Consider the following 27,470-nt stretch of genomic DNA (forward strand, 5'->3'; position numbering starts at 1 on the left):
CATGGGTAGAATGCTAAAAATTCATATCATGCGTGTTGACACATCTTATTGCGTACATACTATGTTGCAATGAACTCTGGTTTCAATAATTATGGTTTAAAATGCTGAGATACGAAATAAAATGAGTCTTTTTCAGTCTATCAAATTTAACCTCTGTTCCTAACTGTCCCACACCAAATGGTAAATTAATGCAAAATTACATTATGCATATTTCTTTTCACTTATCAAACAGGCTAATGGACAATTATTTTGTACTGCCACCATTCTACACTTTTATTCCAAGTTAACCTGTCAAGAACCTCTCAGGAATCACAGAGTAGGGTGTGTGGAGCGGGTGTGTCGCTCTCCCATAAACACACACACACACACATACAAGGGAAAGTCCTCTGCAGATTGAGTCTGTGTATTTGAGTCAAGACAGGGCATGCTTTATGCTTCCGATTTCTTGCAATCCCATGTTTTATTGATGCAATTTTACTTTTAACAGATGTGAGATGTGCATATTTCTCATTTCAATGATTTCTATGATATTCTGTTTGGTATCTTTTTGCCAAGCCACAAAAAAAAAAATAAAAAAATTATAATAATAACAATAAATATAAAAAATAGATAGGTAGGTAGATAGATAGATAAACAAATACATAAAAATCACAGGACATCCTTAAGCTTGTGATAGAAAGTATGTGCAGCTTGTTGGCTGATGTTCAAGTATCGTGTTCAAAAAAATGTTTTTTGGGGAGGATTTGAAACGTATGAACGAATTCCGTTGGAAAGTGACTAATGTGACTGATGCCGCGCCTCGTGGGAAGCCTGTCCTCGGGCTGACGGGAGGCGGTGCAGGTGTGGTCTAACGGCAAAACCGGAACTACCCCGAGCGCAGCGGCCAGTATCTGCGCACTCACCGACGGGCAAAGACGCGCTTCACGAGTAGAGGAGAACAGCAGGACTTTAGGAACTTCCCTTGCGCTTTCTTTGCTGGTTCGTTGTATTGGTGCTGCGCTCTTCTCCAGAGATGAGTTTGTACGGATCTCAGACCAGACTGCACCAGATGGGCCGCAGATCCAACTCCCGGACCGATCTGACCATGGGCTACAGCTTACCCCGGAATGAGCCCGGTCCCGGTGTATCGTACTTCACGGGTGGAAACGGATACCAGTCTGAGTTCAATGATGGCTACGCGCAGAACATTACACAGACATTCTCCAGAAACTCAAAAGGAGGAGGAGGAGGAGGAGGAGGAGGGGGACAGAGGTGAGATTCCATTAATGAAACATCAAGAGTTTTGTTGATACTAAAGTATGCATTGAGAAACTTATCTATGCTGTAGAATTTTACGTTCATCGAATAGCTATACTTACTTCAAGGCAACATTTTTATATTTTTATTATATGTATGAGTGGAGCATCCGAAAGAATGTTTATAACTGAAAGAGCTCCATCTAGAAAAAACACCCGAATGTTTTAACAATAAAAATAGGCAGGGCCAAACATTGCCATTGTGCATATGGACTTTGCATACATTTGTTGTGTATTTTTTGCTATGTGGTCACATATCTAACAGTGCTTTCATAAATTTGTTGTGCATGTGAACTTTGCATGTAAATGCATGCATTACAATTATGTGACATTCAAAATGTAACCTGGCTTGTTTGTTATTATACACAACATATCAATAATTATTCCTGCTTGACAATATGTTCAGATCTGTCTTTTAACTGAATGGTGGCTAATTATATTCAACAAAACATGAAAAATTAGTTTGCTTTAAAATACTTTAAATAATTAGTTATCTACTGTGATTTTCTGTGTTTTTATTTATTGATTTTGTCTTTTTTTTTAGCATGTCTTCCATGAGTATTCAGAAAAGAGCTCAGATGCTTCACAACGATTGTATGACCTGTCTGAACCGAGCACAGACCATCCTAGAGAATGTAAGTGTCATGCACACACTTTGACAACGTTTAATGCATGTGTCACACACACACACACACACACACAGTGATTTTTACTCCTTTCATGTGAATTCCATGGTTCTTTCTGTCATGGTTCTGCAGATGGGACCAGCAGCTGAAGTGGACAAGAACATGAACGCGGCAGCATCTCTGATAGAGCAGATGAATAAGTATGCCATGGACTTAGCCAATGCCGGTCATCCCAACGACATGGTGCTCCGCAGGTGTGTGATTGTGTGTTGTCATGTAAATAAATGGAACCTGCGTAGTGTGCTGTCACCTGAAACACACTTTAGCACACAGCCCAGCCCTCTATGAGTGAAGTATTAGTTATCAGGAGTATGTTGTATAAGCAATGGGTGGACCATAAACTTCTTTATTTCTAATTACACATTTATTACATATAATGATAAAACTGCAGTTGAGTACATTCAATATCAGTGTAAATGTTTTATCAAATAACACTATAATTAATATAATTGTTGCATGTGCTTTAGTATGTTAGTTAAAGTAACATTTTATTTAAAAATTATTGCAAAAAATCACTTTTTAAAAAGTCTGCTGGTATAGAAAGAGTAAATCAGGGTTATGTAGTTAAACTAAAATTAAACTTTAAAAAATACTTTAAACTTTAAATGAAATAAAACATAAAAATCCTTAAAATTATTTTATTTCAACTAGTTGTCAATGCAAGTAAAAAAGTACTTGATCAAGTAAAAAAACTAAAACTGAAATTAAAAAAAATAAAAAAATTAACAAAAACTTTAACTTCAATCAAAAATAAAAAAATATATAATATAAAAATTATAACAAATTCAAAATATTAATAAAAAGTACTGCAGCAGTGTCTTAGTGATATTAAAGTGAACTTTTAAGATCTGAAGTGAAGTACTAGTCCAAATTCAGTACAATTATGTGCACTTCATTTTCAACACGGGAAAGCTAATTTCATAGCTAATATTGTCAATTTTATTGGCAGAATTTTTTTTTTATTAGAAATGGTGCACAAATAAAATAAAATATATATTTTTTTCTACACAATACAGTGCATGTCTCATAATTCATCTCAAGCATCCTAGTCACTGACATTATTGACACTATTGACACTATTGACACTATTGGCTATTCACGATGATAATAAACGTTGAACGCTCTTAGTTCTAATACAGATCAGCTAATGGGATGTAAAATGGCAGCTGTTGAAAACCCAGATATTCCTGAAAAAAAAGAAGAGTAATATAAATCCAAAGCAAAGCGTCTGATCCTGGATCTGTCTTTCAGTTTGGACGAATGCCACGCCTTTCACTCAGAAATCCGTAGCTCCATCACGGGCACCACTATCAGGAGGGGCGCTTATGGTGGTAACCGGGTGATCGGGTCAGAGGTGAACACATGGGAGGACCCCAGCAAGAGCTATCAGGAGGCAATGGGATGGATCAACCAGAAAAAGGTCTGTCTTTGTGCCACAGTTTAAACACACATTTGTCTGTTCAAAGCCATAATGTGTGAGCCATTCTTTGGATAAATAAATGCATGTGAGAAAAAAACTTTCAATCCATATCACTACTAAAAACAACAATTTAACTAACAAGTAACTTATTAAGCAGTTTAACAGTAACTGTAAGATGAGGTGCATCTAATGATCTATAACCTCTAATGTTGTCAAGACAATCTAATTCTCATAATGCACAATTTTGTGTGCAAAAAAGGACACAAAGAAGCTAATTTTATTATGAGAGATGTATAAGCCCTATAAGTCACTTTCAAATCAGACAGCTTGTTGTTAGTCAAAGCAGTCTCAGAAAAAAGGTACAAAAGCTGTCATTGTGGTACACTTTTGAATGATATTTACTGCTCAAGGGTGTATTTTAGTACCTCAAAAGTACTAAATATGACATGTGAGTGCCCGAAGTGCACATATTAGTATGCAAATTGTACACATAAGTACCTTTTGAAAGGTTACCATCACAGTGAGAACTTTTGTACCTTTTTTTCTTCTTCTGAAAGCAATGCAGCAATTCGCATGACCAACCTTAACATGAGTGTAGTCTTTATGGGAAACTTTTTTGACCTGGAATGGCAACATTTGTCAGCTATTTTTAGACATCAGCAGTACTGTGTGCTTTGCTTGTTTATTTAGCGATGTTTGACTGATGTGTTACTAGTCTATTTGTCATACTTTACTCTCAGTTGTTGGACGTAGACGCATAGTTCACCCAAAAAATTTAAATTCAATCAGCTATCATTTAGTCACCCTCCAAAGCTGGATGAATTGCATTGCTCTGTTGAACACAATAGTAGATATTTTGAAGAATGTGGGTCACCAGTTTCTGCTCCCCGTTGACTTCCAACAGCTACTCGTGTTTGGATGTTTGGAAGATCTTGAGGATGAGGATTTGGGTGAATAATGACTCTATTTACACTGAAGGAAAATTCCTGGTAAAGAGAAGTCATGCTCTACTGATATAATCTGTTTTATATTTGGCTGATGAACTTCCAGTGTAAGTGTGAACTATTTTCTGTGTTCAGTCTTGGCTCAAAGCGTAGAGCTTTCACTGGAGCTTCTCTTTTGGTGAACTAACAAAGCAAATCCGTTGCCCAGTTTGTGTCCTGAGCTGTCTGGAAAATAGCAGAAGATTGTGATTTCTCACCCTGCCGAGAGACCGTACAGCCCATAACGACAGCACTTTACTGGAAATGACTCACACAGCTCAAGTCCAGACTGGTTCAGTGATTCAGGCTTATCTGACATTAGGACCCACTGAGATCTGATGCATTTCCAAAAAAGAAAAAAAGAGGAGTGTATCAGACTCCCTGTATTAGAGGGGAACTTGTTGTTACTTGTGTGAGTGTCCACACCCAGAGTAGGAGACACACCCGGTGTCAGCCGCCTGCTTCAGCTCTTTTCCTCTAAAAAAGACGAGTGGCAGGAAATGCAAGACAGGGTTTCTGCAGGTCTTTATATGTCTTGATTCACCCTTTCACAAATTAAGGCCTTAAAGGGTTAGTTCAAACCCAAACCCAAAAATGATAATTATCCCATAAATTACTCACCTTCAAGTCATGTGATGTGTATGGGACTTTCTTCTTTCAGATGAATCCAATCGGATTACTGTATATTAAAAATTAAAAAAATTAAAAAATTAAAAATTGTCTTTGATCTTTCAAGCCGTTTGATGCCACTCAGCGGGTGCTGCATGCATCAGTCCAAAAGAAGTGAAATAAAAAGTGTCCATCCATAAAAAAATGACATTCTATGGACATGAATGGGCACTTTTTATTTCACTTCTTTTGGACTGATGCATGAGTGCAACGATAGAGATTGAAAGATGATGATTTTTATATAACTCCGACTGGATCCATCTGAAAGCAGAAAGTCATATACAATAATTTATGGGGTAATTTAAATTTTTGGGTGAAGTAACCCTTTAAAACTCATAAATCAGAGCAGAAAGTCTTAAACTCATAAAGTTGCATGCATTTGCAAATAATGAATGTCGTCTCGTCCTCAGTATTTTTGTTTTCCAACACTAAAATCCAAACATCCTTATATCAAGATACATTTACTTGAGATGCACAAGTAAAATGAAAGCAGCAGCAAATATCTCTCAGTGGGGTATGAAATCTTGCTTTCATTAACTAGTTTAATTGGCAGATACTTGGCAGATATTTGTTCTTGTTTAAATCATACAAAACGAGACTTATCTTATGCCATTTTGCTTCTCAAGTAAACATGTTCTCTTGATTTAAATATCTTAAGACATTAGCACTGGAAAACAGGCCAAAAATACAATTTTGCAGTGTAATGAGAAGATAGATTAAAAGTCCCATATTCTAGTGTTTGGAAGCAGAGATGTTCAAGTTATGTATTTTTTTATTTAAATATGTATGTTAAATTCATTTAAAATGATGGCGATAAGTTATATTTTCAAACTTTTAAATGATCCCATAGAGATATTGAGCACTCTTCCTTTTGAGCACATTCTACCTGCACATTCTATTCACACACACACACACACACACACACACACACACACACACACACACACACACACACACACCCTACACAGTTCAGCGTGGGTTAGACAGAGCTCACATAGTTTCGCCCCGAGCAGGAAGGAAGGGGTGAAGAAACAGGGAGAGGCTGGAGCAAAAGAAACCAAGACAAAAGCAGTGAGAGTGACTGGGGTGTGTCTGGTTTGAAGTGGTTTGGAGCTCCACAAGACGAATACTTCAAATAACTCTACAGTCAGCAAAACAACAGCGCGGTCCTCTTCTGGATCCTGATCTGAACCCCCAGACATTATATAAGAAGAAAGAGACACTTTAGTCGACAGCTGACGGACATGTTAAGCACTGCCACCTAGAGGCTATGTCATAAATCACGCTGATTCTTAACTTTGTTTAAACATCTACATGCTTTCAGAAACATTGTGATTCAATGGCAAGCTTCAAAGTGCAGAATTTACAAATAGATACAAACAGACATTGACTGTTATCAGTTTTTGTTTAACTGTGATTTCATAGCGCATATTGCAACCTACAGCTTTACACAATATATATTATAATTTACATCTTTAAAAAAAAGGCTCAAAGTCTTTTATCTAAGCCTCTCTATTTAACTGTTGCTCGTCACACGTCTGCCATGTTTGTAGTTTTTAAACACTTTTTATATATGTGTTTGTAGTTCTGAACCGAATTCTGATTTGTGCGGACTATTAGCTGTTAAAAGGTTAAAATATTTATTTTTTCTCATATATTTAGGATGCTCCTTTCAACATATACGATTTGGGACGCTGATTCTAATACTGAATACTATTTAGGACAGAAAACGTGCAGAGTCTTTGGAACAACAGACAGATGTTCTGTTAATTATATTTAATTAAATAGAAATGATCGTGTTGCAAAAAAAAAAAGAAAAAAAGGGAGAGGTGTTGAGAGATTTTAGTTGACAATTAAATTGTCATATGAATGCTTTATAATTATATAGTGGTGTCACACCCACTGGAGCAGGTTAGGTTCACTGTGGTTAACTAACAGAGAACACTGTAATCTGCCGTTCTGACCACGTGCTCGTATGATGAAACGAATGTGATATTTCAGAAATAGATGATAATCACAGTGAGGCGACGCTCCAGAAGACTGTAAATCAGTGCTGGTGTTTGTGTGTTACAGAGACTGATTGAGACCGCTCCCTTCGGTGAAGATACAGAGGCCATCAGCCAACAGATCCTCAATCACAACAGGTTTCAAAGTTCAATCCAGAGGAGCCAGGAGGTGGACCGGGCACGGGACGAGCTGGTATGTGCTCTGAAGGCCAGCTGTGTGCACACATGTTAAGTGAGGTAAAGATGTACTGACAGAGTCTTTCTGCTTCAGACGCAGAGCAGAGAAAAGGCCGGACTCCACTCTCTGGAACAAGAATGGGAGAGTTTACAGGTCAGCTAATGCAACATCTCTTATTTCACATTTTGATCTTCCTCAGAGTAGCGTGCGTTCTCTCGTTCTGATCTTTTCTTCTTCTCTCCGTGTAGAAAATGTCTCATGCGCGAGCGTCTCAGCTGCGAGACCTGCAGAACATCATCGAGGAGATCTCCAGAGCCATCATGTGGGTCAACGACCGAGAGGAAGAGGAGCTGGTGTTCGACTGGGGCGACAAAAACATCGACAGCTACATCCCACAAAAACAAGAGAGCTACTCGGTGAGGACACACGCACGACCGTCGGGAACTGATACACACCAATGCACACGATCACAAATGCTGATTTTACAATGCATGTTTTTAGATGATACGATGTCTCGAAAGAACTGAGAATCTAGCCTTTTGTAAACCACATTTATTTATTTTTATACATTTATTAATTTACCAGAGACTCAATATTTTTTAAAACACAATACCAATTTTATTGGAAAATATGCAGTTATTACACAAGCTGGGGATGAGATACAAACAAAGATATGCAAAAAAATACATTGGCGACTCATTAGAATCAGATTCAGAATCTGCTAGACTGTAATTTCCTGTCATGCAAATGCCTGATGACTTTAGCTTATAAAACACATCCTTGTTTTCAGAAACTGATGAGTGATCTGGAAGAGAAAGAGAAAGAGCTGAATAAACTGAAGACGAAGGTGGACACCCTCCTGAGGAGCCAGCACCCAGCGTCTGATAAGATACAGGTGAGGAAACATCTTCACGCTCTACTCACAACAGTGACCAGATCAGTGACAAACCAGTGGCTGTGAAAACTCTCTCATTAATGCTGCTTTTTACAGTAACTGACATTGTTGCATTGGAGATCCTAACATGATCTTTTGTCTGGTTCTTTCAGGCTTATATGGACACACTGCAAACCCAGTGGAGCTGGTTACTGCAGATCACCAAGTGCATCCACGTTCACCTGAAGGAGAACGCTGCTTACAGCCAAGTAAGGGTTTGGCTCTGCTCTCATGGGGAACATTTATTTATATAGCGTATTTTATTTTAGATGAACTAGAAACAGTTTTATTTAAAAGTTTTATTTTGAAATGTAAGTCAGTAACAACTGGCTGAAGCCGCAGCAAGTCTTTGCGAAAGGAGACTCCACCCCATTTTGGAGATCTCCGGTCTGCAGTTATACCCACTTGAGGGTTTGAGCGTTTGGTGTATTTAAAGGGTTTTTTGCTTGGGCTACTGCTGAGGGATCTTATGCTGTTTCTTGTGGAGATGATATAAATGAACTGTATTGCTCTAAGGAAGAGTAAGCAATTCTCAAAAAGTGTTTTTGAAAATATAATCATTGTTGCATTGGGAAAACTCTGAAGCTTGGTATTTTAGTGTGATTGAGATACTGGATACTTATATATAATAATTATGTTACATTTAAATTTTCTTTAATGTTTTAGTAATTTTGTTATGCTTTTGGCATTTGTTTAATACATGCATGCATTTATTTAATTTCATATTCATTTTATAAATTATAATATTAATTTTGTTTCAGTTTTAGTTTATTTTAGTACATCAAGTTAAACCAAATTAAAATGAGAAATGTTGCTGGCAACTTGCTGAAAATAAAATGTTTTTTTTTTTGTTGTTTTTTTTTTCAAGTAAAGCATTTTTTAATTATGTAATAAGTCATTTTTATGCTAAAAGTGTTAAAATGAATTTAAGGGATTTATAAATTTGTCAGTTTTGTTCTAAGCAAGAGTTAACAATTCTTAGAAAGCATCATTGATTTATTTAGTTTTAAAGGTGCAGCAAAAAAGGCTTAATTATTCACAAAAATAATTTGGCTTCAGAGGACTTGGAATATATAGTGCACAAAGCATATGGATTATTTTATGATACTTACAGTAGATGGTGATTCTGTGTCTGTAATTTGAAAGCCCAAGTCCTCTTTTATTGCAATTGCATGGAAAAGGGCAACCAGTCCTTTGTTCAAAATTTCTCTTTTTGTGTTCTATGCAATGAAACACATTCATATGGGTTTGGAGACAGAGCGGAGTAAGTTTTATTTGTGTTATTATTCTTTTGTAGTTCTTCAAGGAGGCCAATGAGACGAACGTCAGACTGCAGAAAGACCACGAGAGCATCCGGAAGAAGTTCACCTGTGACAGGAACACACCTCTGGAGAATCTGACAGAAATGCTCAAAAACCTGGAGGTGAGACAAAACCACACACCTGTAGAGCTAAATCCACTAATATGTAGCATATGACGTCCTATAATAGCGTTTCTTGTGTGCGTATGACTTTGCAAATCACTGTGTGCACAGAAAATGTTCCCATTGATTTTTTAAAGAACTGTGCCTGTGTGTGTGTGTGTGTGTGTGTGTGTGTAGAAAGAGAAAGACAGGATCACGGAGAGTAGGAGGCAGGTTCAGACGCTGGTCAGTAAGTCCAAGAGCATCGTGTGTCTGAAGCCTCGTAACCCCGAGGAGAAGAGCAGCGGCCCGGTCATCGTCAAAGCCCTGTGTGACTTCAAACAGGACCAGGTCAGTGGCATCCTCTTTATTTTCTTTGATATACAGTGAAGTGTGATTCAGAGGGACCCGAGCATGTTAGTTTGATCGTACAGCTAGGGCGGGAAACTGAGAGATGTCTATTTAACAGATCTCCCATCGGTGCACAACTAGCCTCACTTTTAAGTTACATAATGTCTTTAAAGATAAAATAAAAATTGTTCAGTAATAGATTACAAATATTATTTACAAGTATGTTACAGCATGACCGTTAATCAGTTGATTTCTATATTAATGTGCCATTGCAGTGTTGATTTATAATCAGCAAAACTGTCTACTTTGTTGCAAATCAACATTTTTTTTACTTTAGTAATAAAGTGCTGTCAAACGATTAATTGCATCTGAAATAAAAGTTTTTGTTTACATAATGTGTGTGTGTGTGTTGTGTATATTTACCATGTGTATATATAAACATACACACACACACACTCAAACACACACACACACACAGCATATATTTTGAAAACATTTACCTGTTTATATTTACATTCATAAATTAATCTAAATATATTTACTATATAAATGTAACTTATCTTTTATATATATATATATATATATATATATATATATATACATGCATGTGTGTGTATTTGCATGTACATAATAAATATACAAAGTACACACACATATATTATCTAAACTTTTATTTTGGATGCGAATAATCGCGATTAATCGTGAAAAGACGGCACTAGTAATAAAACATAACGTGTAATTTTAAAGACTTTGCATTACTAAGATTAAATACACTGTAAATGATTTCACTTGTCATTGTAAACAAGCTATTTCTCATCAGACACCAAACGGAGGACACACAAAACACTGTTTTAGCCAATGCATTTACTTACCAAATAGGAGGATTTGCTAAATTAGGTTCTAGACGATTTGGTTTCTCTTCTCATGTAAGGATGCATCTCTTTATTGTGTTGCTCGTTTGTAAATGTAAATGCAATTCACTCTCTTGTAATGTACCAAACACTCTCAAGCACATAGGTTAGTTGTCTCAGGTGTGATTTAAAGCTAGAACTACATTCTCCAGAAGCAGGATGTATTTCTGTAAAACGCTATGAGACACTGAAACGCAGTTTGGCCGTTACAGAAGGGCATCCTGAAAGACAACGAAGGCATCCTGAAAGACAACTCTCAGCGCAGTAAGTGGCAGGTGACTGGACCCGGAGGACTGGAGATGCTCATCCCATCGGTGTGTCTTCTCATCCCACCTCCCAACCCTCTGAGCATCAGTCTGGCAAACAAGTACGACACAAACACACATGCACACAGACGGTAGTGTCCTAGTGAAGGCATGCTCTGATGAACTGATCCACTGCTCGACAGGAACGAGCAGTACTTTGAAGCCATCATGTCCATCTGGAGTCAGCTGTACATCAACATCAAGAGTCTGATCTCCTGGCAGTACTGCATGAAGGACATCCAATACATCAACTCCCTCACGCTCTCAATGGTACGAGTCGATCGGAAGCGTCTTTCACTCAATGCCATTCATGCTAATATGCTTTTTGCATCCCTTAAATCGTTTTGTGCTTCTCGTTCCCCGTCTGTTTTAGCTCTCACGCATGCGTCCTGAAGAGTATCGCAGCATCATCAAGAACCTGGAGCTCCACTACCAGGAGTTCATGCGCAACAGCCTCGGCTCGGAGATGTTTAGTGATGACGAAAAGAGAAAGATGGAGATGCAGTACGCTGGAGCTCAGTCTCATTATGACCAGCTGGTGATCCAGCTGCCCAACTACAGTAAGACACATCACTTCATAATCAGTACACATGAATGTAGTGTGGCACGGAATATCAAGAGATACTTTAATGATTTAGATGTATTAATCCACAGATTGGGTCTGTAGAAGAGTTTGATCTCTGATTTACCATCAAAACATTATGCTAAGAGTCTTCGTTGATTCCCTATTTTCTATACAATTGTCAGTCTCCTGAAATAATAATACAAATTATCAATTGACATGATTTATTATTTATATGCATTACTGAATCTGCAAACTGAAGCTGAATGCATGGAAATGACACTCAGTGTTAAACTTCACTGAACTTTAGCAGAACTTTGCATAAAAACCTTTGGATCATACAAATGTGTATTTCCCTTTCGAAGGGAACTTCGACAATACGTCATCGACGCTATGGGGAACGCCTCAGGTGTGACAGGTGTCTGAAATCAAATATCATCTCACAGCAATCATGCTGACCGGCGACAGCCGTGAATCATCAGCTTGAATGATGAGCATGCGACCTGGATATAAAAAGGGTGCCTTGAAACCATGACAATATCCTTTTCGTCTTCAGGGACTGTTTTGTCTGATTTAAACGTCTGCTTACAGCGAAAATGAAACGCACATCTGAGGCAGGTCCTAAAAGTTTTGTGAAATGTGCTGACCCGTGCCCAAGATAATTGTCACCGGGTGACACTCACGAGATGTGTGTGTACTGTTTGGGTGAAGAGCATGCACAGGATGCTCTTGAGGGAGCGTCCTGTGCAAATTGTGAGCGTTTTCCTATGACGCCTATGAGAGCTCTCGTCGGGCTCTCTTCTCGAGGGAAGAGAGTTCAGCATCTGGTCCACGCGGATCGGGTCCCGCTCGTGCCGAGGCAGAGCGGCGATGCGCTTCATGGGGCTCCCAGATGGAGCTCGCTGACAGTCTCGAGAGGGGCGTTAACCTTTCGGACGCGTCATCGGCTGACGAGAGTGAGCTGCAGGTAGATGACGGAGACTTTTCTCTTACTAGTACTGCAGCGAGTGCTCTTAATGTTGATGTTGAGGGGACCGGTGAGTACGGTTATGTGTCGATGCCGCCCGTTGACGAGACGTTTGCGAACTATCTAGTTTCTGGGCGGGTGTCAACACTAAAAGCTCCGACTCTGCCATCCAAGCCCCTTAAAACCATGGCTTGCTTGAATGGCAGAGCGTACACGACAGCAGGTCAGGCTGATGCTGCCCTTCATACCATGCTCAGCCGCATTTAAGACCTGTATACCGCTGAGATCCAGGCCCCAGCCCAGGCAGGTGGGAGGACCGGGTCCGTCTTGGTCTGAGGACCGTAGACAGGACAAGAGGTCTAGTGTCGCCTCTCGTGCCCCCCCTCCATGGAGGAGTAGGACACAGAGGAGGCAAGCCTCCCGCAAAAAGAGGGACTTAAGGGAGGTCATTCAGCACAAGCGCTGCAACGCTCAGCGGAAGTAGGGTTTGATCACCCTGGAGGGCCTTTTCTACCAGCCCTCTCCCTCTTCTTGACTCCCCAGGCGTTTACGTTACACCAGCCCTGGGGATGGGCCTTATGATGAGAACTATGTTCTGATGGCCCGCTGTAGCAACTGGTTGATGTGAGCGCCTCTTTTAGGCATGTAAAAGTGGTGGACCCCAGATTTATTGAGAACTCTCTGGCGAGTCTTCACTCCGCACGCCGCAGGTGAACTTTTGGTTTGTAAAATTATGTGTGTATAACTAACACTGATTGTATTTCTCTACAGACCTTGTTCCCTGTATAGACCTAGGGGGGGGGTCATTCTTAGAGGAGCAATTAAAGTATGGTGTTGGTGGCTAGAACGAATTAGGAAGAAGCTCAAAGAAGATTTGGCTTCTGTGCTGAGTATGTGATGGCCTTCCTGTCATAACATTTTTATGCGTGGTGGGCCACCGCTCATTTCTGTTTAGCCTCAGGGCTATTAGCCACCCAGGGGTAGAGTAGTTGGTCTTCCTAAAAAAAAAAAAAAAAAAAAAAACTTTTTTGCTTTAGGTTTAGACTGACGCTGGTGCTTCAGATAGATCTTCAGATAGATGTCCTGCCTATCGGTTTGTGACATTGGTATCCTGAGTACTCGCTCCCCTGAGCTCTGTAGGGTTTCAGTAGGTTGAGTGTTTCACAGCCTCTCAATCAAGTAGGCTGTGGCTCCTCCGAGCCCTCAGGTAGATATATGCTTGTAGGTCGGCCCTCATCCGGGCCGCCTCTGTAGCTGGCCTAGGCTATGCTAGGGATGTTGGAGGTGTGTTGCTAAGTATAGCTGCCACATTCATTATGTTTTAGGCTTCCTCCCCTAGATTTCAGCCTCCTCCCTTAAATGGGAGTTGTTGGCCAAGGCCCGCCCCTTTCTCTGCATTCAGGGGTGATAGAGTAATGCAGGGTGGTAGCTGAGGTAGGATCAGTCTGGCAGGGTTAAGCCATCTTTCGCTCTGCGAAACGACAGTTTGTCAGACCCTGCCGAACAGAGATGTTTGGGCCTCTAGAGCTGGCTCCACTCAGCCCGTTGAGCCAATCGCTCAACCGATGGGTAGAAGTGGGTTGGCTTGCAATTTAGCCCCCCAGCTCACCTAGGCTGGGTGCAGGACAAATCCCTGTAACCCTTGGAGCCACTTGCAGGCCCGTTCCCTGTCTAACATTGCAGGGGCATATGGTTGTTACTCCCCCGCTAACTCAGGGTAGTTTTGAGTAGTCCATTCTCGCCTCTGTATTTATCTTCCTCACACCACGATGGCTCCGGTTGAGCAGGGAGTTCTAAACTACATTTCATTCCGGTTTTTAAACTCCGCTCCCTTTGAAGCCAGAACATTGCCATGGGCTGACGCCTATGCATTTAGTAGGTAGGCCCCTAATGGGGCCTCCACTAGGCAGAATGGCGTATGTTGTAGTCCCGTGCTATAAGGGTATTGCTATTTGCTGAGTACACTGCCTCTGGCAATGTGATTAGGTACCAGGATGCTGTAGCAACAGCTTTCTGCCGCGAAGGCTGCACGGTTTGGTAGTAGTCCCCAGCAGGCCTCCTTGACTGACTAGCCCCCAATAGGGCTCCTAGGCCAGCTCACCTTCGGTGGTTGGCCCTGGTAGTTCGGGCAGAAGGCTCACTGCCAATTAGCCTTAACAGGCCTCCTCGGAGGTGGGTCACAACATTGTGGAACATACACTAGGACAAAAATATAGGAAAAGTTTTTTAATAGTATGGTTCCAGCAGTGTACATTAAAGTAGCAGAATAGACTTGTTATCAGCTAGTAGGCTCGACCAGGCCTCCCTGTTAGGCGACTCCCCAGCAGCAGTTACATCCAGCTGATTAGACTGTTTCAGGTAGTAGGCCTCTTCAGGCCTCCCTGAAGGTGGGCTCCCACATTTTGTGGTGATCAGTTAGTAGGCTTTACTAGGCCTCCCTGAGGGTTTAATCCCACATACTGTGGTTACTAGGTGGCAGGCCCCACAGGCCTCCCTGAAGTTGAATTTCCGCTTCTTTGAACTGTCAGGTAGTAGGCCTCATAAGGCCTCCCTGAAGGCAAAGCCCCAAAGACAGTCACTGGACTGCCAGTCTGGCTCACTATCAGCTATGGTTTTCAGGTAGTAGGCCTCTCCAGGCCTCCCTGAAAGTACGCTTTCCTGCACTGTGTTTATCAGGTAGTAGGCCTCACTAGGCCTCCCTGGAGTTGAGTTCCAAATGACTTTCAGTTTCCACTTAAGGTGGTTATCTGGTAACAGGTAGTAGGCCTCTTTAGGCCTCTCTGTAGGTGAACTCCCACATATTGTTGTTATCAGGTAGTAGGCTTCACCAGGCCTCTCCGAAGGTGAGCTCCCACATACTGCGGTTGTCAGGTAGTAGGCCTCTCCAGGTCTCCCTGGGAGTAGTTTCACGGTGATGCTGCGTTTTGTAAGCTAGTGGCCGCTTACTTTCAGTTTAGCAGTCCTTATCAGGCAGCTACCGAAGGTGAGCTTGCGCCCTGGCTCGGCTCAAGTTTTTATTCTCTGCAACGGGTTCCCTCCTGGAACCTCTTTATCCTGCTACAGCCTGGTTGCCTACCAGCTAGATCTTATGCTCCCCTCACTGAGGGTCAATGTGAGTATGTGGTCTCCTGAGTCTGGTCAGTCGGTCGTAGGCCTCTCATTAGGCCTCCCAGTTAGATCAGTCCTTAGGCCCTCACAGGCCTCCTCAGTGTTTTTGAAACACAAACACTGGGTAGATCCGTGGATCGAGTAGAGAAAATCCCCTTGCTGGCAAGGGTTGTAAAGCACTATGCTGAGTCATACTCTCCAGGATATCCCGTCTCTGAGATCCGGGCCGAGTGGTTCACTGCCTGCTCCGCAGTTCCTCGGGCTGGATGCCTTCCTAAAGGCAAGTGTCCAGAGGGTCTGTCTTTGGACAGACAGGAAGTGGCCAGTCTGTAGTGTCTTATGTAGTGACACCAGGTCAGGCCTGCCTGGTGGCATTTCAGGTGGTACATTCCCCTGAATAGTGACTGGCTGGGGTTCCCTCGGGTTCCCTAGCCACATTCCCTAGAAGGGACCCCTTCTAAGAAGTTGAAGTTGTGGTCCTAGGCCCTTGAGCAGGCCCAGGTAGACCTTTCACTAAACTATGTTTATGGAGGTTTTCTGTGGTATCATATAGCTTGGGCTATGACTGTAGGGAGTGCTGTCACTGACAGCCCTGTGTGACCTGAGGGTGGGTGGTTCTAGCGTTCATTGAATTGCTGGTTCTGACAGTTGTCACTGCCATTGGGCATGCACTCCCTTTAGCATGGCGGCGTTGGTATTTCGTTCCCCATAGCGTCGAAGATGTATTGTCTCGTTCCCTGTTCTCAGGGAACCAAGGTTACATTTGTAACCTGAGACGTTTTCTTAGTTCAGACCTGGGTTATTATAATTAACAAAAATTGAAATTAAAACCATAAAAAAAACATTAATTTATTGAAATAAATAATATACACACACACACACACACATAGACATAAAAACTACTAAAAATGACAAAAACACAACAAAATGAATTAAAATTAAAATGAAATGCAAAATATATATTTAGAAAAATGATGATAAATTATAAATATATAAAAAATTATTAGAATGTAAATATAAAATTATAATAATATAATTATAAAATATAATATAGATTCTAAATATGAATACAGACTCTAATAGTATAACAGTGGTACAGGCAAATTGGCACCTAAAAGTCAATAATATTAGGTACTAAAACTATTGATGTTCTTTTAAACAAGAATTAAAATAGATACCGGACATATCTCAGCATAAAGTGCCTCTATTCTGCTTTCAGCTCCATTTAGAAACACTTGATAAACGATTACAGAAATGTTTGATTAGAGATTAAGGTTTAAAGCTGTCCAAGTCCTGCTTTAGGACAGCATTCTTCATTTACTGTTTTACAGAAGAACCAACCTAACTTTTGTGTTTTTGCTTTCTTTGTCTTCTAGGGGAGGGTGGAAAAAAACCAGAGGTGAAGAAGGAGGAGATCGATGGGAAGCAGGTGGTAATCGATGGGAAGCAGGTGGTAATCAATGGGAAGCAGGTGAACTCAGGGATGAACATGAGCTTCATGACGGATCTGAGCGCTCTCAGACGCAGGGTGGAGGTGGCGGAGACGGGCTTGAGCCAGCACCTCCACGTGCCCCTGACGGAGAACGGCGTACAGGAGTGCTCCCAAAGACTCGTGCTGCTGCAGGTACATCACTGTCTACGCTGTGATGCATTGATCATATATCAGATTGCTGCATTGCTTACTCATATATATTATGGCAGCTTTGATGGATTGTGTATTAGATTAAACCGCAATCTGTTCATAGCGCTGGTGTTTTTGAATCAAAGGGACTGTGATTAAATACAGTTTGTGTTTTCACCTCATCTTGACAATCTCTCAATACAGATGAGTTCTGTAAATGTGTGGTGTTTTCAGGGTGTACATCGGGATCTGGACTCGATCCAGGACGAGTATCTGCGTCTGAGAGAGAAGATCTTGAGAGAGCTGGAAGGAAGCACGAACGCAGAACAGACCCGCTACCTGCGCTCTGAACTGGACCTCATCAACCAGAAGCTGGGCAGCCTGAAAGGCATCTCCACCGCATATATCCAGAGGCAAGAACACTTTAAACTGCATTTATTATTTGTGTTAATTGTTATGAATTCGGTCTCTCTTCCTAAACCTGCTGAAGTGTCTGAAATGAGACATATGGGTCACACAGAGTTCCATTATACTCCCATGTTGCTGTTCCCAAAATGCATGTTGGAATGGATTAGGTCCGCTTTTTTGTCCACTTCAGGGGTTGGATTTTGGTTATAGTGCACATAATATGCTCATTAACAAGTTCATACGTTTATTTCTGGGGTCTGTAGGAATACTTTTGCATTCTTTAAAGATCAGAAAACATTATTTTTCTCATATTGGACATAAGCCCGCCTTTCTGAAAAGGTCTGCTCTGATTGGTCAGCCGGCCCAGTCTATTATGATTGGTCAACCAATCAGAGCATGTTGGAAATATAAAGCACCTTATCATAATTTGGATTCATCTCCAGAGGCTTCATTAGAAAGTGTAGACACTGTTAGGTCTATGGTGAGTATAGCATTGGTTAGGGTTAGGATTAGCATTGGTAAAAGAGTCAAATGTTTTTTGCCCCTGCTGTGTGAATAAACAGAAGAGGGTATTAGTATGAGAATGAATTGGCAGTGATCTTCTGACAGTGTGTTCATGGGGATGTGTGTGTGTGTGTGTGTGTTTCCAGGCTCTCTGCTCTTCAGGCTCTGCTCCAGCATCTCCTGCAGGCTGAGGACGTCGTTAAAGTCCATGAGGCTCGTCTGACAGAAAAAGAGACGACTTCTCTCGATCTGAACGAAGTGGAAAAGTACCACATGACTCTTAAGGTGAACTTCATATTTATGAGTTTAAATATCTAAACTTTTAATATAAACATTTATCCTCTTCTTTTTTTTGAACCAGGTACATAATGTGTGTGTGTGTTTGTGTGTGTGTGTGTGAAACTAAAACTCAACTAAAATTAAAACCATTAAAAAATGACTTGAAATGCTTTAAAATAACGTTAACAAAAAAAATTAATAAAATAATAATATATATATATTTGTTTATTTATTTTAGCTAGTTTCCAAAGCAAAATTTAGTTTAACTTGATGTACTAAAATAACTAAAACAATAGACATGTTTTTTTTTCTCTGTAAATAAATTACTAAATAACTACTAATGAAAAATGACAAAAACACAATTATTAAAACTAAAATGAAAACATAAAAAGAAAACTGATTCAAAATAAAATAAAAACTACAATAATATCTCAGCGATACTAAAATAGCACTAGTTTGTGTAGTTGAGATAATTTTGAATATTTTGACCCTGAAACAAATTTTTTGTTTTATCATTCAGATTTAATTTAAGATTATTGTTTCCAATATACAATAAATGGCGGGTTTTATACATATATATATAAAAAAAATGTTTTTGTAAAATTCCTCTTAAGATTCTAAACTCTTTTCAGTCAGTTCTGACTGAATTAGGAGATTATTCAAGCATACATTAAATAATTAGGTAAAACAAATATTTATAATGCAGTGCAATAAGAAAATATTCAGACCCCTTCATTTTTTTCACGTTTTATCAAGTTGCAGCCTTAAAGGGACAGTCAGTGTTATAGTCGAGACCAGCTCATTTAAATCTTAGTCAAGACCAAGACTTGAAGAAGTGTCTCACTGTTATTCAGTCAGTGTAAATATGTTTCCCTAGGGGTGAATGAAGCCTGTTTAAGCACCATTGCCACAAAAAAATCTGAATTGATTTGTCCAGAAATGTCTCATTGTGATTTCCAACTCAGAATGATTGAGCGTTTCTGATATTTATTTCTGTTTGATTGTGATGTCTTGTGCCATGCAGACCATGAAAGCAGAGCTGGAGCAGAAGAAAGGTGTTTTGAAGGCTATGGAGTCTGAGCTGTCCAAAGCTGTGCACTGGAACAGTCAAATAGACAAATCTTTCCACCAGTGTGATGTTGACCTGTCCAGATACACCGAGCAAGTTGGACAGATGACTGACCGCTGGCGCAGAATTGTGACGCAGATTGATAGCCGGTATGGAAAAATATGATGTTCCGACATGGTCTTGTACTGTATTTCCACATGCACTTCCACGATACAAAATGACAAGTGCTGTAGAAATGTAGAAAGTATCCCCACCATGATTAGTTATATTCAGTTTTTCTTTGGTGTTTTTAGGGTATGGGACCTGGAGAAACAGGAGAAGCAGCTGAATCACTACAAGCAAACAAACTCCATGATAAACAAATGGATTCAGGAAACACGTCAGCGCCAAGATGCCCTCCAGATTACTAAATTCAACAATCTGGATAGTTTGATGGACCACCTGAACCAGCAAAAAGTCAGTCTAATACACTCCCGATAAAATACTCACATCTAATCAAATGATATTAAATCTGGTATAAAGTCTAGTGAGGTGCTTGCCTAGATTTTGGATTTGGGTAAAGCTTAGTTTAAATATGTAATTAAGAAAAATATGTTGTCAATAAACAGGCGCTGTATTCCGAGATAAAAGGAAAGAAAGAAAAAGTAGAGGATGTGGTCAAAGATGCAGACACATGTGCTGCCTCCATAAAGGTGAGTCTCATATTTCTTTATTTGATCATTTCAGGTTTATACAAATGATGCAAAAGGCTCAGTTCCCAGATAACTCTTTTCACAGGACTATGAGCTCCAGCTGGCATCCTACAGCGCAGGACTGGAGACACTGCTCAACATTCCCATCAAGAGGACTATGCTGCAGTCTCCATCCACTGAACTGAGGCAGGAGGTAATCATATTAGATCCAAGAGGGGAAAAATTAATTTACATCACAGTTGACATGATTTACTGTATATTATTTTTAGTGTATGAGTACATTTTCAATCTTCACTGACTTATAACTGTTTCTCTAAAGGCGGCAGATCTGCAGTCACGCTACATAGAGCTCTTGACTCGTTCAAGCGACTACTACAAATTCCTTGGGGAAATGATGAAAAACATGGAGGAGTTAAAGGTAAAAGTTGTGTCTGATGTGTTGTGAATATATCTTTCGAACTTCTAAATCAGGGTTCATGAGAAGGAAAACATAATTTTTTTAAATGTAAAATACATAGACTGTAAAAAAAATATGGACGTAGTGTCCGTGACGTCACCCACAGACTCCTCAATAGCGGTTTTGAAGCCTAAAGTGTGTAGAGCGGGCCGTTGCCATCTTGACAGCGCGTCACCGTGCGACTCTCCCGGATAATCCAAAATGGGCAAAAAGGCGGAAGCTGATTGCTGAAGCCACGCCCACCTAGCGTGATGGCATTGTCAACAGCAGCAATCCACCTGTCACTCAAGTGGCCACGCCCTTAATTATGCAGAACTTTAAGTCTTAATATAATTTAAACGGAGTTATAAAAAAATTCACCCCCTCACAGTTGTCATGAAGGGCAAAATTAGCAAAATAGACCAAAATCATTTTTTGAGCCAGGCTGTAAACATGTTTTTTTTCTGCTGTAAATTTGGGCATTTTAACATGGGGAGTCTATGGGAATGACTCCCTTTTGCAGCCAGCCTCAAGTGGCCAGTCGATGAATGGCAGTTTTAGTCACTTCCTTATTGGCTTCACGAGAGAGAGCGTGAGGTTGCCGCTCGGTGAAATATGAATAATAATTAAAAAAAATAATATTAGTATCTCTAATGACACAAAAATATAAAAGGCAATATGGTTATCTGGGATTGCCTGAAATATATAATGTAGAATGTTAACTTTACATTTTCAAGTAAATTTGTTTCAAGACTATAGAAAGACTAGAATGCCAAAAGTCGTGGCCTAATGGTTAAAGAGTCGGACTCCCAATCAAAAGTTTGTGAGTTCGAGTCCCGGGCCGGCGGGAATTGTGGGTGGGGGGAGTGCATGTACAGTTCTCTCTCCACCTTCAATACCACGACTTAGGTGCCCTTGAGCAAGGCATCGAACCCCAACCTGCTCCCCGAGCGCCGCAGCATAAATGGCTGCCCACTGCTCCGGGTGTGTGTTCACTGCTCTGTGTGTGTGCACTTCGGATGGGTTAAATGCAGAGCACGAATTCTGAGTATGGGTCACCATACTTGGCTGAATGTCACGTCACTTTCACTTTCAAAAGCAAGACACCATCAAAATAAAGTGCAAGTAGATATTAAACAGACAGTCACTATTAATGTAATGAATGCTTGTTGACTTGTAGTTGCAAAGTTACTTACTGTATAGTCAGCAGAATTTCTAAAGGGGACAATCAAAATAAAGTGTTGCCAGTATTAGTAGTGCTGATACCAAGTGCAATACAAAAAGTAAGCACAATGATTTGCTATGCTCGTAAGTTACACTAACTTACACTATTCAATATGTTTTTTTTAGATGCGGAACACTAAAATTGACCTTTTGGAGGAAGAATTAAAACGTCTTAAGGATGACCTCAAAGATCAAAGTCAGAAAAACAAGTCAATGGAGGATAGTCTTACCCGCTATCGTCTGGAGCTGACCCAATCCAAAGAAGAGCTTATGTCTTTGGAGGAGATCAAGAGAACCCAGGCTAGACAATGCAATACTACTCAGGAAAGCTTGGAAAGCACCCAGAGTAAGCTGAAGAACTTACAAGATGAGCTGTCCCGCCTCACCTTCCTTATCGAGGAAGAGAAACGCAAACGGAGGCTGGCTGAGGACCGATACACCACCCAGCAGGAGGAGTATGAGCTCACTGTCCGCAAGAGACAGAAAGAACTCGAGGAGCTCAGTTTGTCCAAAAGTCAGTTTGAAAGGACCATCAAAGAAAAAGAGCGGGAGATTGAACGGCTGCAATTACAGCTGAAGGATGAGGCCTCCCGGCGCAATGCAGCAGAATTAGAGACCTCAAAGGTAAGAACACAGTTAAACCAGGAGATTAATAGCCTAAAACAAACTTATGAATCTGAGATCCACATCACCAAGACCAGTGTGCTCAAGGCAACACAGCAGAAGGAGGAGGAATCAACAACTGTAAGGCTTCAGCTAGATAGGTTAAACTCTGAGAAAAGAGATCTGGAAGAGGAACTCAGAAAGCTGCAGCTTTCGTTCTCCCATGCTGAGACGGCACGAAGGAAAGCAGAAGAGGACGCTCTTCAGCAGAGGTCTTCGGCAACCGAGGGGAGCAGGTTCAAGAAGGAACTGGAGTCACAGATTCAGGTCCTATTACGTCAAAAGGAAGAGACTGAAACGAGACACAGGGTGGACCTGGCAGAGGCCAACAGGGCTGCTCAGGAAAAGGTCCGTGAGTTTACCTTGTTGACCCAGAATCTACAAGACGAGACCAGGCGGAGGAAAGCCTTGGAGGTTGAGAATCAAAGTCTCAGACAATCCCAGGCTGAACTACTCTCCAAGCACACTTCAACCAGCGAGACCATTAACAAGTTAAAGATCTCTGAGCAAGAACTACTCATCATAAAGAGGCAGATGGAGACACAGAAAAGCGAAAAGAGCACGTTGGAACAGAATGCCATCAGGCTGCAGAGTCGCATCAGTGAACTGCAGACAAAGATGAATGAGCTGCAGGCTGAACTGGAAAAGGAGAAAAGAAGTAATCAGGATGAACTCATAAGAAGGAAAAGGATGGAAACCGAGCTGGAGAAGGTTAATCAGACCTGCCGTGAATACACCACTACCATCAACACTCTGCGGGTCCATCAAGAAAAGGAAAGTTCTTCTGGACGAAGGAATGAGCAGGAGCTACGCAGTTTGAAAGATGAGTTGGAGAGAAGCCAGAAGGACTATAAAATCACAGTAGAGAATCTGAACAAAGTGAATGCCGAATTGAAAGCTTTGCAACAGCAGCTTCTGCGGGAACAAGCCCTTGTCCGTGAAGCCAATCAACGCAATGATTCACTTTACAAGACTTTAGAAGACAAGAGTCGAATCCTAAATGAGAACACCAGCGAGATCGAAAAGTTACAGAGCCTCACCCAGAATCTCACCAAAGAGCGTCTGCGGCTAGAGGAGGAACTGAGGACTATGAAACTAGAGCGAGATGATGTGAAGAGAAGCCTGAGCACCATCGAGAGTGAAAGTGCTTCCCGATTGTCTGCCATTCAATTCCAGTTACAAACCAGCAATAACAGAGCACTGGAACTGCAGGAACTAATCAATGATCTGACTAAAGAGAGAGAAAATTTAAGGGTGGAAATTGCTCAAATCCAAAAGCAGTTCACGGAGGTATTTTATTCTGAGCGACATCAGTTGAATAAAAAAAATACATCACCAATTTAAGTTATTTCACAATGGCTTTGCTGGATAAAACTGCTTCATAATGCTATACCTTTGAAAGCACACTTTCTGCATAACACTGCATGGTTACACTCTTATCACAAAAAGCTTTTTTAATACTTGCTTTGGTAAAAGAATTTTGATTTGTTTTATTCTAACCACGTTCAAATCAATATGGTGTTGGTGCTATAATTCTCTCATTTGTTAATTCGTCTAAATGAATTATAATCTGAAATAGTTCATCACTAAATCGCCATTTCTCTTTTATGTTAACAGACATCCATGATTATCCAGCGATCTGATGCCAACTACAAAGATATTGTCCACGAGAGAGACAGTCTTCTAGTCAAACTTAAGATGTTGCAACAAGACAAAGACAAGCAGCAGCGCTCCGAAGATGAGCTCCGGCGCATCAAACTTTCCTTGGAATCTGAGATCAAACAGAAGCAACGTCTCCAGGATGAAATTGATAAAATTACCAAGGATTTCAAGTACTGGAAAAGTCAATATGAGTTAAAGGAGGGGCAGATCAGACAGAGTGAGGCAGATAGAGACAAAGTACAGAGAGACAGGGCCTCTTTGCAGAGTGAGATCCAAAGATTGACGGCTGAACTGAGAAGTCTGGAAGAACGCTACAAGAGTCGTCTTCAGAATTCAGACAAGGAGATCTCGGAGCTCACTATGAAGAAGGAGTCTTTGGAAAGGGAATTGAAGATTTTGCAACAACGTCCAGTTTTAACTTGTCGGTGTGCACAGACCACTGTGTCTGATGGTGGCTGCAAGAGTTTTACAGTGAAAGGTCTCCGTGGTGAGGTCTCACTCACAGAACTTGTAGACTCCAACTTGCTTGATCAGGCAGATTTGGATAAAGTAAACCGAGGACAACTAACAGGCAAAGAAATTGAGGACAGACTCAGATCGTACCTAGGCGGCTCCGATTGCATCGCTGGTATCTACGATGAGGCCAATGGTAGGGTCCTGCCCTTTTACCAGGCCATGAAAGAAGGTCTACTTCGGCGGGGAACCACCCTGGAGCTCCTGGAAGCCCAGGCTGCCTCCGGTTTCATAATCGATCCAGTCAACAATGTCTGCATGACAGTGGACGAGGCATGGAGGAGAGCCCTTGTGGGAAAGGAGTTTAAAGACAAACTACTGTCTGCTGAGAAGGCTGTGACAGGATACAAAGATCCTGCAACAGGAAAGATCATCTCACTCTTTCAAGCTATTGAGAAAGAGATCATAGAGAAAGGTCATGGGATTAGACTGCTGGAATCTCAGATCGCCAGTGGTGGCATCATTGATCCTAAAGGAAGTCATCGAATTGATGTGGAAGTGGCTTACAGGAAAGGTTACTTTGACCGTGAAATGAACGAGATTTTGGCTTACGAGGGTGATGACACCAAAGGTTTCTTTGATCCTAACACCCATGAAAACCTCACATACCTGCAGCTGAAAAAGAGGTGCATCAAAGATCCCAAGACTGGGCTTATCCTTTTGCCTTTGACGGACAAGAAGAAGCCAAAGCCAACGACGTCTCAAAAGAACACATTGCGCAAGAGGAGAGTGGTGATTGTTGACCCTGACACCGGCAAAGAGATGACCGTACGAGAAGCGTACCATCGAGAGTTAATTGATTATGACACATTCCTGGAGCTTTCGGAACAAGAGTGTGAGTGGGAGGAGATCACTATCGAATCATCTGATGGCAACAAGCGTTTACTTCTTGTCGATCGCAAAACTGGAACCCAGTATGACATTCAAGAGTCCCTAGATAGGGGTGTTATTGATAAGAAAACCCTGGACAAGTACCGTGCCGGGACTATGACAATCCATGAGTTTGCAGGTCTGATCACAAGTAAAAGCAGTGGTTCTGAGCTTTCCATCTGCACCAGCAGTCCTGAGGATGTTGCTTCTTGCAGTAGCCCAACACCGATGGCTCCATTATCTCCAACTGTCCGCAAACGTTTTTCTAGCGTATCCATTACACTCTCACCTGCATCTGATATTTTTGATGACCAGAGCCCAGTGGGAGCCATTTTTGATACTGAGACCCTTGAGAAGATAACCATCCCTGAGGCACAGCGACGTGGAATAGTGGACAACATCACTGCTCAGCGGCTCTTGGAAGCCCAGGTTTGCACAGGAGGGATTGTCAATCCTGCTACTGGCCAGAGACTCTCCCTGAAGGATGCTGTACAGCAAAGCCTTATTGATGAAGACATGTCCATCAAGCTAAAACCAGCACAGAAGGCTTATGCCGGTTTTGAAGATGTGAAGACCAAGAGGAAACTTTCTGCTGCCGAGGCCATAAAGGAGAAATGGTTGCCTTACGAGGCAGGGCAGAGGTTTCTGGAGTTCCAGCACCTGACGGGTGGTCTCGTAGAGCCAGAAACTGGCCACCGGGTGACCATTGAGGAGGCCATCCGAAGAGGATGGCTTGATGGCAAAGGGGCACAGAAGCTACAGGATACTAGGAACTACATCAAGAACCTTACCTGTCCTAAAACCAAGCTTAAAATCTCTTACAAAGAGGCCATGGATAACTGCATGGTGGAGGAGAACAATGGCATGAAGATGCTCCAAGCTACTTCGATGTCTTCCAAAGGCATAAGCAGCCCCTACAACGTGTCCTCGGGACCAAACTCTCGTACAGGATCCAGAGCAGGGTCAAGAAGTGGATCACGCAGAGGCAGCGTTGACTACACCTCCTCTGTGTATAACACTTACATCTCATATTAATAATACATTTAATTTTAATGACTATGCTTAGTATGTACAATTTACATTTAAGAATGGTTTTCTATTCACGAGGATATAAGTATGGGTTTGGGATACAGAATGGAGATTAACTTCTTTTACTAATGCTGGTCAATTTTCTTGGGTGATTAAGATGTCTTTTAGATTATTAATGTGTTGGATGTTTGATTATTTACACAGGGGGAATCTTAGATTTATCATGGCATTTAACAGTGTTTTCATTTGTGCTTATTTGGTTTTATCCGGTATATGAAATTGTTTTATAACATTTTCCTTTGCATGTTTTATTGACATTTTACATTGCATTTATTCATTAAGCAGACACTTTTGTCCAAAACAACTTACAAATAAGAAATGTACAAGCAATTAATCACCAACATTATCCATAGCTTTGAAAGCTAGATTAGGAAACAAGTACTTTTTTATTTGAAACATCTACTGACTTTTTTATATATATACATATATATTCTTTTTATGAATGAATATTTGATCTGACTGTGTTTATATGGAGAAATTTCAACAATAAAAAGTATCAAATTATAAACTACCATTACTCTGTTACTTATTGCTATAATAGTCCATATTCTTTTTTATGACACCACATTAGAAATTTCCCCATTACTCTTTAACACATTTTTCATAGGCGTAATTTACAGGTGTGACAGGCCCGTACCATTTAAGTTAATTATGTCCACCACA

General features: G+C 40.9%; 1 protein-coding gene across 2 annotated transcripts; it reads left to right on the top strand.

The window, feature by feature from the left end:
* The first annotated feature begins 804 nt into the window (after positions 1–804).
* Positions 805–27,318, top strand: LOC113039870 (desmoplakin-like). 2 transcript variants are annotated; one of them, XM_026198005.1, is made up of 24 exons: positions 805–1,251; positions 1,840–1,930; positions 2,054–2,175; positions 3,233–3,401; positions 7,127–7,252; positions 7,331–7,390; positions 7,486–7,653; positions 8,028–8,132; positions 8,285–8,380; positions 9,469–9,594; positions 9,772–9,924; positions 11,048–11,202; positions 11,284–11,410; positions 11,514–11,700; positions 17,154–17,401; positions 17,633–17,811; positions 18,457–18,595; positions 19,614–19,807; positions 19,952–20,114; positions 20,267–20,350; positions 20,436–20,543; positions 20,670–20,768; positions 22,137–23,963; positions 24,291–27,318. In XM_026198005.1, the coding sequence occupies exons 1-24, from the start codon at positions 1,013–1,015 to the stop codon at positions 26,751–26,753; spliced, it is 7,428 nt and encodes a 2,475-aa protein (XP_026053790.1). In that variant the 5' UTR covers positions 805–1,012; the 3' UTR covers positions 26,754–27,318. The 2 variants fall into 2 exon arrangements, with proteins under 2 accessions (XP_026053790.1, XP_026053799.1); XM_026198014.1 differs by having other exon boundaries at positions 808–1,251; positions 22,137–22,634.
* The last annotated feature ends 152 nt before the right edge of the window (positions 27,319–27,470 follow it).

The sequence above is a fragment of the Carassius auratus genome, chromosome 2, assembly GCF_003368295.1.
Source record: "Carassius auratus strain Wakin chromosome 2, ASM336829v1, whole genome shotgun sequence".
Taxonomy (NCBI): Eukaryota; Metazoa; Chordata; class Actinopteri; order Cypriniformes; family Cyprinidae; genus Carassius; species Carassius auratus.

Coding starts and splice junctions, on each gene's coding strand:
- LOC113039870 (XM_026198005.1), top strand. CDS start 1,013: ATGAGTTTGTACGGATCTCAGACCAGACTGCACCAGATGGGCCGCAGA. Junction 7,253..7,330: donor ACCGGGCACGGGACGAGCTG/GTATGTGCTCTG, acceptor TTTCTGCTTCAG/ACGCAGAGCAGAGAAAAGGC. Junction 11,203..11,283: donor AGCATCAGTCTGGCAAACAA/GTACGACACAAA, acceptor ACTGCTCGACAG/GAACGAGCAGTACTTTGAAG.